The sequence below is a fragment of the Vicia villosa genome, unplaced genomic scaffold (genome assembly GCF_029867415.1).
Source record: "Vicia villosa cultivar HV-30 ecotype Madison, WI unplaced genomic scaffold, Vvil1.0 ctg.000217F_1_1_3, whole genome shotgun sequence".
Classification (NCBI taxonomy): Eukaryota; Viridiplantae; Streptophyta; class Magnoliopsida; order Fabales; family Fabaceae; genus Vicia; species Vicia villosa.
In genome coordinates, this window is record NW_026705081.1 from 694,161 (window position 1) to 710,105 (window position 15,945).

Consider the following 15,945-nt stretch of genomic DNA (forward strand, 5'->3'; position numbering starts at 1 on the left):
ATTAAAAAAAATTAGTTTCAGTTTTCTTTCGAGATAATATTGTGCTCTTTATCTTTGTGATTCTGGTGGGAGCTTGGAGCCCAACCTTTGATGCCCTTTTCATTATCCAGATTTTTTATAACTTGTTTATCCCTTGTACACTATTTCTTTATTATATATAATATTAATTTGTCATTAAAAATTTTAAAAATAATTTTTCTAATTATTTATGATTAATTGACGGTATAAATTGTGTTACAAATACATTATATATTAATTAATCTTAAAGAGTAAAATAAATAACTAATATTTAAATAGCAATTACAAAATTAATAACAGTTAATAGAATAAATCATGAATTTGTTTACATAACAAGTCATTTTATTTTATTTAATTTTTACAAAATTGAATGTGAACTTTTTTTTTTTAAATTAAGGCTACACTAATAGTCATTGAATTAGGTAATTTAAGGTTAAAGGTTAAACTCTTACCAGCTCCTCAAATTTAATTATTTTATAGACCAAACACTTTCTTCAGTCCTTTATGTTTGGCATTAGTAGTGATTTGGTCATTTTTTAATTATTTTTTTAAATTGTCCTTTAAGTCACTTATAAGTTATTACTGTGTTGTAAATGATTACCATTTTCCCAAGAAAATATTAATAAAGGATTGTTTTGAAACCAAAAAAAAATAAATTCAAAAGACAGATATAAAGGACCACATGAAGAATTTGGTATTTTAAAATAATTATTTCATTAAGAAATTAGGTTTCTATCTTATACTTTTAAAATAAATTAGTTGATCAATATTAATTTCAAATCGGTGTGATCCTTTTCTTTAAAGTGTTGTGTTGGTGGTAGTAATTTTGATGATAAACTCTAGTGTGACCTGCCTTGCAATGTGTCTAATGATAGGGTGTACATCCAGAAACTACGATGATCAAGTCAGCGAAATTTATATTTGAACAATATGTACCCCAGTCTGGTCTGTAATATTTTATAGTGGGATGGTAAGATTTTGAGGTACTAGAACCTTCTACTAGCCACATTTGTCAAGAAAAACTAATGTTAGAACATCCAATATAGTAAAATATAACAACCTCAAATGATCACTTAACTCTAATCAAGTGTACCAGTAAGGCAAGACCATCTCAAGGTTTTGAATTAATAGAACATTATTGGGAACAACTTCCTCGGTAGTGGATCTATTTGTCCAAAGTTCTAAGTCGTTCTTCTAGTATGGATGCCCTAAGTTCTCTCAAACACTACAAGAAAAATGCACTTTAGCTTCAAATATTTAGTGTCGATCCCAACTTGAATGCTAGTAGCGTCGACTTTACGTCATCCTAACGGACGCTAATGCATTTATTCATTTAATTTTTATTTTTTTTAAATGACTTTAATATTAGCGTCTGTGTAAGTCAACACTAACGTCTTTCATTATATTTTAATTTTTATTTATTAAATATTAGATTTGTCTTAATCCACACAAATTTTTTTCGTGACTAAAATTATTTATTTATTAAATATTAATGCCGATTAGAAGTAGAACCGACTCTAATGTTATTTTCCCACGAATAATTTTTTTTTTATATTTATTCATTAAAATTTTATATATTTAATCCCCACATTAAAAATTTCATCCCTTGCCCCTTATTTTTTCGCTTCCTTCTTTTTAATTTCTCTTAGAGAAAAAACTAAAACAAACAAAACTCATGTAATATCGTGTCTTCTCCTTTTCTACTGAAAACTCTAGAAAACAAATTGCTCTCATCACGACCAAATCCCCTCTCGTTCTCTGAAAATTTCGATCTCAAATCTTGTAACTTTCTTTTTTACCATGAAAATGTGAAATTATTTTCATTACATTAAAACATTAACAATCTTCATCTTCTTCTCACATTCGTTTTACTTTCTTTCTCTTCATTCCTTTTTTATCCCTCAACTACCTTCTTCCTCTGACTTGTAAAATTGCAAACATGAACCCGACCTCGGAAGAAAGAATAAATAACTTTTTTCTCAAAATAAAGAACGAAGAAGAAGAATCCAATCCACTTCCATTGTTTTACATAAGAGTTTTCCTTATCTTCATCTCAATTGACTTAGTTTTTCTTAATCCTAAATTTCTAATTCATTTTTGTTTCGTTACAATTCTGTTTCCCTAATTTGCTTCAGTTTTTGCCAAATCCCCAAGTACAATTTTAATAGTTCAGCTACACCATTCTCACTATTTAAATTTTGGATACTATAATCATTAAGGTTCTGTTTGGTAAGACATGTTTTCGAGCTTATAGCTTATGTCTTATGTCTTATAAGCTCATATGATAATTTAGACTCGTTTGGTAACAGTCTTTTCATCACGAGCTTATAGCTTATTTTACTAGCTTATAGCTTATTTTTCAGACGCTATTTTAAATAGCGTTTTAGCTTATGTCTTATAGCTTATTATTTTTTCTTTCTTTTTTATCCTTAATATTTTAATTAATATCCATTTTTAACCCTTATAATTTATTTTAATTTAAAATAAAATAATTATATATTAAATATCTTTTATGTCATTTTACATTTATAAGTTAATTGAACCGCTAATTTTACCAAACACTTTAATTAGCTTATAAGCTATCAGTCTCAACCATCCGCTATAAGTTATAAGTCATCAGCCATCAGTCATAAGCTATAAGCTATCAGCTAGCTTATCAGTCAACCGTTATTTTTACCAAACAGACCCTAAGTGTCTATTTCATTTCCATTTTCCTATAATTTAACGCGTTTGTTTAATAGTTCATGGTCATTTGATTTTTGTTTTGCCCTCGCTGTTTGAATTTTGGACATAGTAATGCAGGACCTATGGAGTTCACTATATATTTTACAAGGTGAATTCTTATCTACCCAACTCAAAAAGTTGGGTAAGGTTACCTCCTTTGTAAAATGCTTTGAAAACAACAAATATTTGTAGTATTTTAATAAATAATTAAATGTGTTAAATGAGATGGAATTATGTGATTGGTTGGAGGTACACTACCCAACTTTTTGTGATGGGTAGAGAAGTTGCCCTCATTTTACAATCTTTAGAGATGGAGGGTATTTTCTCTCCCCCAAGTTTTTATGTTGTTAAGCTAAATATTCGCATCATACAATATGTAATCAACTTCTTTAACTAAGTGGTTTTTGTTACAAGGAATATTTAAGCGATTTCATAAAGATGTGAGTGGCAAAATCGATTGAAATGAGCTGCGAGATGCACTGTTAAATTTGGGTTATGTTGTTTCTCATGTGATATTGAACTTGATTGTCTCCAAGTTTGGTGAAATTGGTGAAAAAAACAAGATTGTTGAATATGAAAAAGGATAAAACTTTGGTGCAGTTCCAATTGTGCTGTTGGTGCTTTTTTCCATTCATAAAGTGACAACTGTACTCATTTTAATATCCTCCGTAAAAAACATGAACTTGCTGTATATTTATTTTTGACATTAACTCCACGTGTTATATTATGAATGGAGAACAACAGAAACCATATATAAGCAACTCCATGTAAGTTTAGTCCTATGAAAAATACAAGCAAACTGTCCTACGATGGATTACACCTACTGCTACGGAAATGATCCAACAGGTTTCAACACAAGTTGTATCAAATCCATTCCTAAACTTTGTTGAATCCGTTTGTTTTGGCTTCTTTTTTTTAAAAAATGATTTTTATGGTGTTACATAATTTTATGAAAAAAATTTTATCAAGAATTTTTTTATAAAAGCTTTAAATGAAATTTTTTGTTTGAATAGTTATTTTTAAAATGTGATTTTAGGTATTTTGTCTATTTATGAGAAAAAATTTGGATATCAAAATTTCAAAAAATCATTTAATTTTGATGCTATTTCAAATAGATTTTCATAAAAATCATTTTTGAAATATAACTTTTTGAAAAAATTGGGATTTTGACAAAATTTTGGTCTTCAATAATGCATGTTTATGTTATAGGATGTCAAAATAAGTTTTTCATTTTGGAAAAAACGAATATAAAAAAACTTGTAATATTTTTAAAAACGGTATTGGAAAATCTATTTTAAAAAATACAAAGAAAAAATCCATTTTTTTAAAGCTGAAACAAATAGACCTTGATCGGAAACAAAAGGAGGAAAGCAATAAAGCTCTTTATCCTCCATTGGTCATAAACATGTTAATCAATATTAGTGGCGGCTTTTAGCCTTGTAGCGTTGGCTTTTGGCCGACGCTAAAGCATAACTTTGTTGTAGTAAAAGTACATTGGATGGATTTGACGGCACATATTATATGATGTGAGATGTTTGGTGCTATGATCTTGAATGAATTAGACTTTGGTGGATACCCGAACAATTTATTTAGATCTTCATTTAATTTATCACCTTCAACTTACACCTTGATCGAAAACAACACTCCACGGAACGATCTACACTAAAGTTAGTGAGGTTTTTTTGGCAAATGATTTACCAAAAGGGAATTTCTTATTGCATCCATATAGGATGAAAAACACCTCTGAAATTTCCAAAATGCTCTTCGAATATGCATATTCGAAGACATCATAAATCAGTTTCGGATATGCACATCCAAAATGTGGTGCGAACAACCAATTATGGCAAACTTTCATTTCTTGCCCTAAGTCATCCAAAATCCAATTTTTTCCATCTAAACACTCATTGAACTACAATAACTTCAAAATACACATTATTCCAACTTCTAACAACCATAAGAACAATTTTTGGGGCTAGAAAGTAGAGGAAACTTACAATTTTTTGGAGCTTTAAGTAGAACTTGAATGAATGCTTGAATGGAATTTGTAGAAGATGAATGCTTGAATCAAACTTGGTAAAAATGGGTTAGAAGTTAAAATTTGGTGTTTGTTTGCGTTTTGTGGAGTATGCAAATAGTTGGGGGTGATTGTTTGTGTTTTGTGAAATACTCCAAATTATTTCGGAGATATATCCGAAGACACATTTTTTTTAAAAAAATATAACTTCAGATATGCATATGTGAAGTCACCTTTTTTTTAAAGGTGTCTTCGAATATGTATATTTAAAATATAGAAGTATTTTAGAGTTTTCACCGTAGGTCTGTGAGTAACTATATGGTGCAATCATAATTTTCCTTACCAAAAATAGCAAATATACTTTTTATATGACCTTGGCTCAGTAAAAAAATCATCTTTTTATTTTCCATTTTCATCACATTAAGTTATTTCTTCTTCTTTCTTTATTATAATGTTCAATCTTCTCAAATTTATTAGACACATACCACGATTTCCCTACTTTCAACTGGATTTCTTTTACAGATAAGAGCTAGGGATTGAACCATTAACCCATTAAACTAATTCATTATTGTTTCATTTAATTCTTTCTTTTTCTACCTCCTTTTTTCAGCTCTTATATGGTGTTTTAAAATTAACTAAATATTCCCAAATTAAGAGTTTTACTTTGTATCATTGATTTATATAATTATTTAGCATGGAAGATCAATTTTTTTGGCAACTCATATTTAAAGATAAAAATTTCATTGTACTGATAAGTTGGCTAACTATTTTAAAGTGTACGTGGTAGAAGAGTATATATACAAATGTAATCAAACATTTCCAAAATTTGACAAAAAAGAATTATAAGCAAAAATGTTATTAAGGCAAACATAAAAGACCAGTTTGATGGGATAAAAGACCGATTTAAAACTCAAAATAAAAAGACCAAAACATTATTAAGACAAAATATAAATGACTAAATAATGAATTTGACCTATTAAAATTGATAAATTTATTAAATTAATTACAAATTATAAATCTTAAAAATATTATCTTTTCTCATATATATATATATATATATATATATATATATATATATATATATATATATATATATATATATATATATATATATATATATATATATATATATATATATATATATATATATATATATATATATATATATATATATATATATATATATATGTATGTGATTGATTTGTGCTTCTAAACGTTTAAGAGGCAAGCACTTTGTCTTCATGGACATGAAATTGACCACCACTAGTCAATGTATTAGTATATAAGATTAAAAGGATCTCCTATACCTCAAAAATAAATTTAATTAGATGGAACTCTTTAACTAAAATCAATGCTACCAAACTATTTAGATAAAGAAAAATGAAAAGTAGAAGAAAAAAAGGACAAACTGCACTAGTATGATCTCTCTTTGCTTTTTAAGGTGAATCAAGCATGCCTTGGCAATTATTTAATTTTTGAGAAAATTGCTATTAAATAATCCACCCCTTTTAAAGAGAAATTGATAGCTAGAGGGACCACACTTATACAACTTTATACCAAGTGAAAGAGATGTTAGATCAAATAATGCCCAAATCCTAAATTATTTAATCAAAAAAATAAAGACATGCTTGTATTATAAATTATGGTAAACATAGGTCACTATCTATCTATCTTCTCTCTGATGACTTATAGTATGCACTATGTATGAATAAAAGAACAAAGTTTTAATACGAGAAGAAATCAAATTACATTGTGTTTTTCTTTTGCTCATTGAATTATAGGCATATTATTATGATTGGAAAATAAACCAAAAATACATAATTATAATTATAAACCTCTCTTCCTTTTGTTGGAATTCAAAGACATGGGTGACCCATCTTCCACTTAGATGATTAATAATTTTGATTTAGTTAATCATACTGGCTCCATGATATATGGCTCTACGTGTAAAAATAGATTTTTTGTTGTCTACCTAAATGTCTAATTGATGGTGACCTATAAATAATTGCAAGTATACAAATAGAAATAAACGTTTTTTTTTAAGCAAGATGAAATTAAAAAGAGAACTAAGAGTTCTCAAAACCTGTTTACACAATAGGGCGGAAACAAACAAAAAAAAGCCCGCCGAAAAGAAATTACAAACCAAATACAGTTATGAGGGAAAATACAAAGGATCTTTTGTAAACTCATAAAAACTATATATTGGGTGCGTAATTTCTCCAAAAAACGATCACTTCCATAACAAAGACTTGATATTCCAAACCGTATTATCGACAACCCAACCTTCATTGCGGAAGCAAATACCATTCCTAGTTAACCAAAATATCCACAAAATAGCTAACCAAATCACGCCACATTTCCCCTCTTTAACTTTCTTTTTTTTACAAAAGAGGTACCAATCCATGAAACTCGATAAACCAACTTCTTCCATACCACCCACCGGTTTTCCAACCCAAATAGCCAACTCTCTCCAAACAACCTTCACCATATCACACTTGAAAAAAGAATGGTCACAACTTTCCGGAAAACAACCACAAAAAGCACACTTTAAATTCTCTACCGATAATGGAACGCCCTTAACCGTTAATAAATCCTTTGTTGGAAGTCTATTTACAAAAATCCTCCAACCAAAAGCCTTTATTTTGAACGGCACATGAACCTTCCAAATTAAATCTAAAGCAACATCACTTCTATTAGAAGGACCAAAAGGATAACGATGACCGGCCAAAAAATCATAGCAAGAGGCAACGGAAAACAAACCTTCCGACGAACCACCCCACGAGACCTTATCCCTACCCTCCATGTTAGTAATTCGGCCAATCAACATAAGATGGAGAAGAACATACTCCGCTAACACCAACGGGTCGGAGTCTACACTCAAAGAAACACCAAAATTCTCCCACTTCCACACACCATTCACCCACCCTCCCATACTAGCCACCGCCACCCGTTTCAAACAAGAAACCGAAAATAACAAAGGAAAAAACTCCTTCAAACTAAAATTATCCACCCATCGAGCCTCCCAAAACGGAGTGATAAAACCATTACCAATCTCAAACCGACATTTCATCTCTAAAGGGTCTTCCACCGGGATATTACCAAGAGAAATCAAATCTTTCCACCATACCGAAGACGAAGAGCAAGAAGGATTAAGAGAAGAAAAAATAGAAGTAGATGACATACCTCAACCTTCAACATCTGACTGAAATCACGAGCTCAGCTTTGAAACTTGTCAGCACCCATCGTTCACGTTGAAACTCTGTATTTAAAGTAGTGATTTTTCTTTTTGTTCTCTCCATTTATGATTTAGAGTTTAATGTGTTATTTCTTATCATATTTTTCAGATAAATTAAGAGAAGACATATTTTCGACGAACTTATGCAACTCAGACCATTTAACTCAGAATTTTCAATTGTACTGAACTACTTTTATTGATATGCAGTGTTATGTAATTAGTCAGTAACTTTTTTTGATATATACAAGGAGTTCGAGAAATGCAAGGAGTTCGAAATATGCAAGGAGTTTGAGATATGCAAAGAGTTCATGAAAATACGCAAAATAACGATATGTATAGGCTAAGTTTTATTCATGATTAGGTGTATGTGAATTACTTGTTGTGTTATGTTAATATTCTCTTTGTTTTTTTGTTATACAAGCTTCTGTTATGCAAGTTTTTTTTACTAGGTGTATAAGTTTTTGTTATACAAGTATATGATTAAATGTAGTTCTAGTATATGATTAAACTTAAATGGAATCTTAAGTTTTTGTTATGGTTAAATGTACTGGAACTACAAGTATATAAACAATTTTTTTATTAAATGTAGTTCCAGTATATACAAGTTTTTGTTATGTGAATCTTCTCTTTGTTTTTTGTTATGCAAGCTTCAAGATTAAATGTAGTTCCATTTGTTTGATGTGGGGAAATAAGGCTGCTACTGATGTGGGGAAACAGGGACTGCTCACATGATATAGTCTGTTACACATATGTTCTTAGTTGTGTAGTATCTGGTTGAGTTGAATTTAATTTAATTCATTGGTTGCACATTTGTTTCAGTTATGGAGCAAGACACTGTAACATCAACAACACCCATTGGGCCAACCGTAGATCTTCCTCCTATTGGCCGGAAGAAAAGAAGAGCTAATGCAAATTCTATTAGAAAGAGGTCTGAGGTATGGGACCACTTTAACCTTATTCCTAATAGTGATCCCGCTACTGCGGCATGTAAGTGTTGTCATCAGAAGTACATGTGTGACTCTAAGAAATGTGGAACGTCTAACTTAAAGAGTCATATGAAAACATGTCCTAAGTATCCGTTGAACCTGTCAACCGACCATACCCAAACCATATTGACATATTCAACAACTCAGGGAGGTGTTTTGGTTCCAACATCTTCTAGGTTTGATCCTTTAGGTTGTAGAAAGGGGTTGGCTTACTTTATCATTTTAGATGAGAAGTCATTTATTACAGTTGAAGGAGAGAGATTCAAGTACATTTGTAACCAAATGCATCCTCAATTTACAATTCCATCAAGGAGAACCATAGCTAGGGATTGTTTTCAGATATACCTTGATGAGAAAGTGATGTTGAGAGTGTTATTTAAGTCTGATTGTAGTAGGGTGGCCATTACAACAGATTGTTGAACTTCCGTTCAAAATCTAAACTACTTGACCCTCACTGTCCATTTTATAGATAGGGATTGGAAATACCAAAAAAGGATAATTAGCTTTACGGTTATCCCAAATCACTGAGGTAAAACAGTTGGTAAGAAGGTTGAGGATGTGTTAAAGGATTGGGGACTGAGAAACATTTCAACTATCACGGTAGATAACGCGGCATCAAATGATGTTGCTGTTAAGTATTTGGAACAGAAAATAAGAAACATGAATGGACTTTTGTTGGATGGATTTGGGTTTCACATGAGGTGTTGTTCTCATATACTGAATTTGGTCGTGAGAGATGGATTACAAGAAGCTATCACCTCAATTTCAAGTGTTAGAAATGCAATTAGGTTTGTAAGATCTTCACCCCATAGAGCTTTGAAGTTCAATGAATGTGTGGGTTATGCCGGGATTACATGCAAGAAGTCAGTATGTCTTGATGTTTCAACTTGATGAAACTCGACATATTTGATGTTAGATGCGGCTGAGAAGTTTGAAACTGCTTTTGATAAGCTAGAAGATATGGATGAAGACTATAGGGAGTTCTTTGATGGTGCTCCCCCCCCCCCCCCCCAGTAGTGAAGATTGGGATAATGTTAGGGTCTTTGTTAATTTTTTGAAGAATTACTAGGAAGCAACGAATGTTTTTTCTGTTTCCACCAAAGCGAGCTTGCATACAGCTTTTTCTTTCTTGGCTGGAATTTACGTTGAGCTTAAGCGATTAAACATGGACCTTAATGGACTGTTTGCTAATGTAGCTAGGGACATGTTGGATAAGTTTAAGAAATACTGGATTGATACCACTAAGATGAACCAACTCCTCTATTTGGGTGTTATTTTTTATCCCCGGTATAAGTTAAGATTTGTGGACTGGTGCTTTAATGATATGTATGGACAACTTTCAGAAACTAAGAAATCCTTATTAGAAGAGATTAATAACAATCTCTCAAAAAATTTCATGGATTACAAACAAACCTATGACAATGCTGAAGGATCTGTCCCGTCTATGGCAGCCACTGTTTCTCACGGTGAAACTGCTGCCAACGTCGAAGTACCGACACATATATCTAGATAGAATACAATTCAGCAACATTTGCGGTCTATGGATTCGGTTGAAGAAGAAACTGAGCTACAAAGCTATTTAAAAGATAAATGTATAAGTTTTAGTGAAAAGGATAAAGATAAGTTTGACATTCTATGCTGGTGGAAACATAATGTTAGCAAATATCCAGTTATGTCCCAAATTATTAGAGATATAATGCCTACACCAGTTTCAACCGTGGCTTCTGAGAGCGCGTTTTGAGGCCTTCCTTACATCAATTCAAAGACTTGGAATTTAACGAAGACTATGAGATTTCTGAAGATGTTTTAGAAAATATATTGAGGCCTTCCTTCCTTAAGTGTGATTATTTAGTTTGTTTTGTAATATGTTTCTTATTGTTTTTTAAAATGTTCTATAGAATTTAATGAAATTTCAGTGGGGGTGGAGCTCCGTTATCCTCTTCGACTCAGTCGCAGCCTTCTGGCTGTGCCTAAAACAAAGTAAGGTAATTTTCCATTGTATTTACACTAATCTTTTCTATTTTATTTGCTGCAGCCTCATGGAAATCAAGTTTGTACACTTATGTTTTCTATTGTATTTGGAAGCTGCAGCAGTCACTTGCTTAAAAAAGAGTCATAAAAGACTCATTATTTTGAAACCATGCACATCACAACCAGCCCCATTTTAAAATAATTATGAAGCAATGCACACTTTTGAAGAAGCTGAGGTAGAGATGGAGATGGAAGCTCAACTTAGAGTCTTGGAACATCTCCACTGTTATGAGACCATGAGTCGGGAAGCACTAGGTAAGACTTATATCACATCTTTAGTCTTCAATAGTTTTGATAATATGAACACAAATCATTTTTCTACTTGTAATTAGATATTAGATGTACTATACAACTAGTACAAATTTGATTTCAATGGAATCTTGTCCTAATATAGTTCGATCAATGTAGTGTAATATAATATAATGGAATCTTGTTCTAATTGATCCAACTAATTATGAAAGGTCATTGTTCACTGCACTGCATCCAACCTGTTTTATTCCCTTAGCAATGAATTAATTCTAATTTCACTTTTATTGTGCAGTTCAAATAATTTCACTGACTGTGTTCTTTCATTGTTCACTGACATTGATAGAGTGATTATACAAGACGATGGAATCCAATATTTTGGACATGGCTTGTGGGACACTAATAATTTTAAGGTTGACACTGAGAGGCAAAGACAGAGTAAGAGGCAGAAGTGGATTTGGACTATCTTGTCTCGAGGTATGTTCTCGATTAACCGTGTTACCAAGACAACAATCTACTTATTGTAAAATGATCTTAGTCATGCCATTTCTTGATAAGTAAATAGCATTTAGTATGTTGTAGTGTCTCCTTAGCAGTTGAGGTTGTTGTCAAGAATTTTTGAAGCGTGACTTTTTGTTTCATCTCCTTAGCAGTCGGCCAACCGCAGTGAACTTATCAGATGCAGCAGTACTAAACTGTTGATGGACCATCAAGCTAAGACTGGAGCTTCTATGTGATAATATTTGTTCTGTTTTGAGACTCTTTAGCATTGCCGCAATTTTTTTTTGTTACCAAGATGTTGTTACTGGAGCTACTGTTTGAGAATATTTGTCTTATCTTTTTCATATGCTAGTTTGTTTGATACCTGCCATTTGTTTGTAGGAATTGAATAAAATGGGAGAAAAAGATTATGAAGCTCATGAAAGATAGCTCATGTTTTAGATTAATTGTGCTTGATTGGTTGTGTGTGTTGGTGCAATTAAATTTAAACTAGTTGTATTAAATTTGAGCAAACATTTATATGCTCAAAAAACTTAGATTTTATATGTTATATTTGGTTGTTTAAATGTTATTTAAAGTATGATGAATTTGAATTTGGATTTGGTCTAGTATAAGTCAGTTTTAATGTCTGAATTAAAATGTTTATCACAATTTTTTAAAGTAATTTTTGTAAAGATAAAGCCCATATTCTTATAAATTTAATAACAGTACATATGTAAATAAAATAAGGCTCAATTCAGGTTGTAATTGGGTTTAAAATTTGAGCCCAACAATAAATTGTTTATTTGAATAAAAAAATAGAAAAAAACTACTAGATTTTGTTATTTGGGCTAGATTTTCAAATGGCCCAACACTATATTGGAATTTTCAAATGGCCTAACACAGTTACCCGAACCGAGTGAACCCGAACCCGAAAAAACCCGATATTACGTTGGGTTGAAATTGGGCCACTATATGTCATCCGTGGATTGGACCGGATTGGTGTTTTGGGCCAGAATCCGACCTTATCCGACCGTCTGTCCACCCCTAGCTACGAGGTGCTAGAAAGCGTAGGGAACACGAAAATATTCGTCCTAACTGGATATGCAAAGTATTTGATGAACTTCTTGTCTATTGGGATACACTTCGATTTAAGTTAGATATGAAAAGGCAAAAAAATATGAGAGCATCTGAAAAAGGGGTAGCCTTAATACAGTTGGAAGTATAACTACTTCTGAACATGCTCGACGCATGGTAATTATTACCACTTTTAAGTTATATTATGATTTATTATATATTTTTAATTAGAGTTAATTTTATTATTTAGGCTAAGGAGTTGAGGAGCCGACCACTACTGACGGAGCTGGCTAAAAATAATCGGACAAAAAATCGGGGATTTTTGTTGACGGACATACCAAAAAAGCTTTAGTAAGTTATTTTATATAAATTGTTTATTTTTTTTTATTTAATGGCAACTTTGTAGCATGATTTTCACGTGGCAACTGAGATATTATGGCGTGAAAATCACGTGGCTATATTTTGTTCATTATTTAATTTAATTTGATTCTTGTATATAACTAAGTTTAAACTATAGTTAACTTAATTTTTTTTTATTGTATGTGTAGAAGGATTATCAAACACTTCTCGCATAATTTTTGGTTGAAAATCCTCAATATATTCCAAGAGGTTCAGAGCCGCTTAATCTACATGTGGATTTTTATATTTGGACTTTAGTAAATGGCGGAAAGGGACAAAATGGATGATTTTTTTGTACTGGAAATATCGCTTGGAGCTTGAGAAGTGAGGATAGAACTTTATTTGAAAGAATTAGAGATGAGGAAGGAATGTCACATCCATCACAGTTGACACTTGAGATGCTTGAAACAGTAAGACAATAGCACTAACGGAGGCGAGACGCGAGTCAGCACTACGTGATGCGGCGCTAAAAGCCCAAATGGAGGAGCAACAACGCCAAATGGAGCCAATGGCAAAGAGGCAATCTGATATGGAGGAGCAAATGCGGCGATTTATTCAATTTCAAAGGAGCGGTAATCAAGCGTTTGATGAAAATAAAGGAGTTAGTGGTCAAGATCTGGTGGATGAGGACAATGACGATGATCTTAATAGTGAAGAGTATCCCGACTCATAGGATTTATTTTATTTTTAATTTACTTTTAAACTTTAATTTTTTTTGTAAGATTTAAATTGTTTTAGTATATTATAAAATTATTATTTTTAAAAAAAAATTATTTATAATTTTTTGTTGATTTTACAGATTTTCATTTAAAAAAACATGTTTGTGATATGATATTCACTTCACAATTTTGCCACGTGAATATCATGTCGAAATTCTTATTAAATTATTTCCAGTCTTATTAAATGTTGCGACGTGATTTTTAGTTCACAACTTTGTCACGTGAAAATCACGTCGCAACTGACTGTCACATGCTCTGTCAACTATGCTCCTACTAAACGTGCTCTGCACTCTCTGCGCCATTTAAACGTTATTATGCAAACTGTTGCGACGTGATTTTCATGTGGCAAAGTTATGAAGTGAAAATCACGTCGCAACATAGTTGCCACACGATCTCCTGCCACGTGAGTAAACACGTCATTAATAAAGAGTTGTGACGTGATTTTACAAATTATGACGTAAATATTATGTCGCTGGAGACAAAAATTTTTTATAATAGGAAAAGCCCAATCTATCGACAAATTGGATCATCCCGAAGTCACTAGTGTATAAAATGACCATATCATGAGCACGGCCTAGAGGTATGGTCAATTATCAAATCAAAATTGTGTGTTTGGTATTGTATTATGAGTTGTTCACAGTTGACCTCAAAGCTAGTGGTCCAATTGAGATTTTGGATTCTAAAACCCTAATTATCTTACTATAAAACCTAACTCTTGATCCAAGCCCGAATATGTATCTTCCTAGCCTAAAATCTTACAAATGTGACTCTTACTTATTTGATCGTCATAGTGTTTACAAGTACATCACCATCGGTAGAACACCGACCAATCATCACCATCATCTATGAAGTACCGACTAATTATCACCGTCCATTTTAACATGACGAGCTCTCGCGTCGCCCATCTTTAAGTCGTCCATTTTAAATTGTTTATGTTTTTATTTCCCTTGAAAATATACTAGAAAACACAATGTATAAATAAAAAGGAATCAACACGTTTTGCAAAATGACCAATATAAAATCCAAACATTCTAGATAATGAGCAACCGTGAATTTTGGCAGTGGCATATTTAATTATCTAAAACAATATTACATCATGAAATTAGCCAGCCAAATTGAAGACTAAGTAACTACTGTAATTAATTAATTAATCAAAAACAAGAAACAATGATGATCATAGCCACAAAGCTCCAGCTTGTTTAAGCAATGGAACCAATTCACCAGAAATATGAGTAGCCATAACACGATCCAATCCACCAAACAACTTACCACCTATAAACACCATTGGAAACTGCACATTATCTTTCCCTTCAATCATGGATTCCAATTCTTTTGCAACGCACACTTCATCTTTCTCTTCCTCCACCTCATGAATCCCAGGGTTAACACCTAGACTCTGTAGAAGACGTTTCACCACATGAGTCATGCAGCAACCGTGTCTTCCAATGACTATCACAGCGTTCTCAGAAACCACTTTCAGCATAGAAGAATTATTCTCCTTCTCCTCCTTCTCCTCCTTCTTCTTCTTGCTATAGTAATATTTTTCAATAGTATTACCAAAGTTGTAGTTATTGTGAAGTGACATGTAAGGAATTGCTTGATGCATGATGATGATGATGTGAGTTTTGAGAAAGAAAGAATGGGTTGGTTATGGAGATTATGAAGAAGAGAATGTGGATGATGGAATATATAAATAAATGTAAAAGGGAAAAGATAGTTACGTCATTCAATATTAATATTCAACGTTTGTATGCGGTGGAAAATGGTAGTATTATGGTCATGTTAATGTGTTGTGTGTGACGTTTAAGGTTGTCATCACACACTTGCACTGTTTTGTAATTTGTGTACGTATTGGTTTGGACGGCGCCCAAGTTGTTGTGCTCCATGTTTTGTCTTAATTAATTGAATCTTCTTGATCTCATTGCTGATGAGATGAAATCAGATCCCTGACAAGGCGGAGAATATCATTTATTCTGAAGTCAGAAGGATGGGTGAGTTTTAAGATGTCAATTTGTA

General features: G+C 32.0%; 2 protein-coding genes across 2 annotated transcripts; one reads left to right on the forward strand and one right to left on the reverse strand.

The window, feature by feature from the left end:
• Positions 1 to 8,812: 8,812 nt before the first annotated feature.
• On the forward strand, positions 8,813 to 10,490 carry LOC131625454 (zinc finger BED domain-containing protein RICESLEEPER 2-like). Its single transcript, XM_058896320.1, has 4 exons — positions 8,813 to 9,365; positions 9,516 to 9,809; positions 9,894 to 9,968; positions 10,096 to 10,490. Exons 1-4 carry the CDS (start codon positions 8,813 to 8,815, stop codon positions 10,488 to 10,490), a joined length of 1,317 nt encoding a protein of 438 aa, XP_058752303.1.
• A 4,455-nt stretch (positions 10,491 to 14,945) lies between these two features.
• Positions 14,946 to 15,590, reverse strand: LOC131625432 (glutaredoxin-C9-like). Its single transcript, XM_058896300.1, has one exon. It carries the CDS (start codon positions 15,533 to 15,535, stop codon positions 15,104 to 15,106), a length of 432 nt encoding a protein of 143 aa, XP_058752283.1. The 5' UTR covers positions 15,536 to 15,590; the 3' UTR covers positions 14,946 to 15,103.
• Between the last annotated feature and the right edge of the window lie 355 nt (positions 15,591 to 15,945).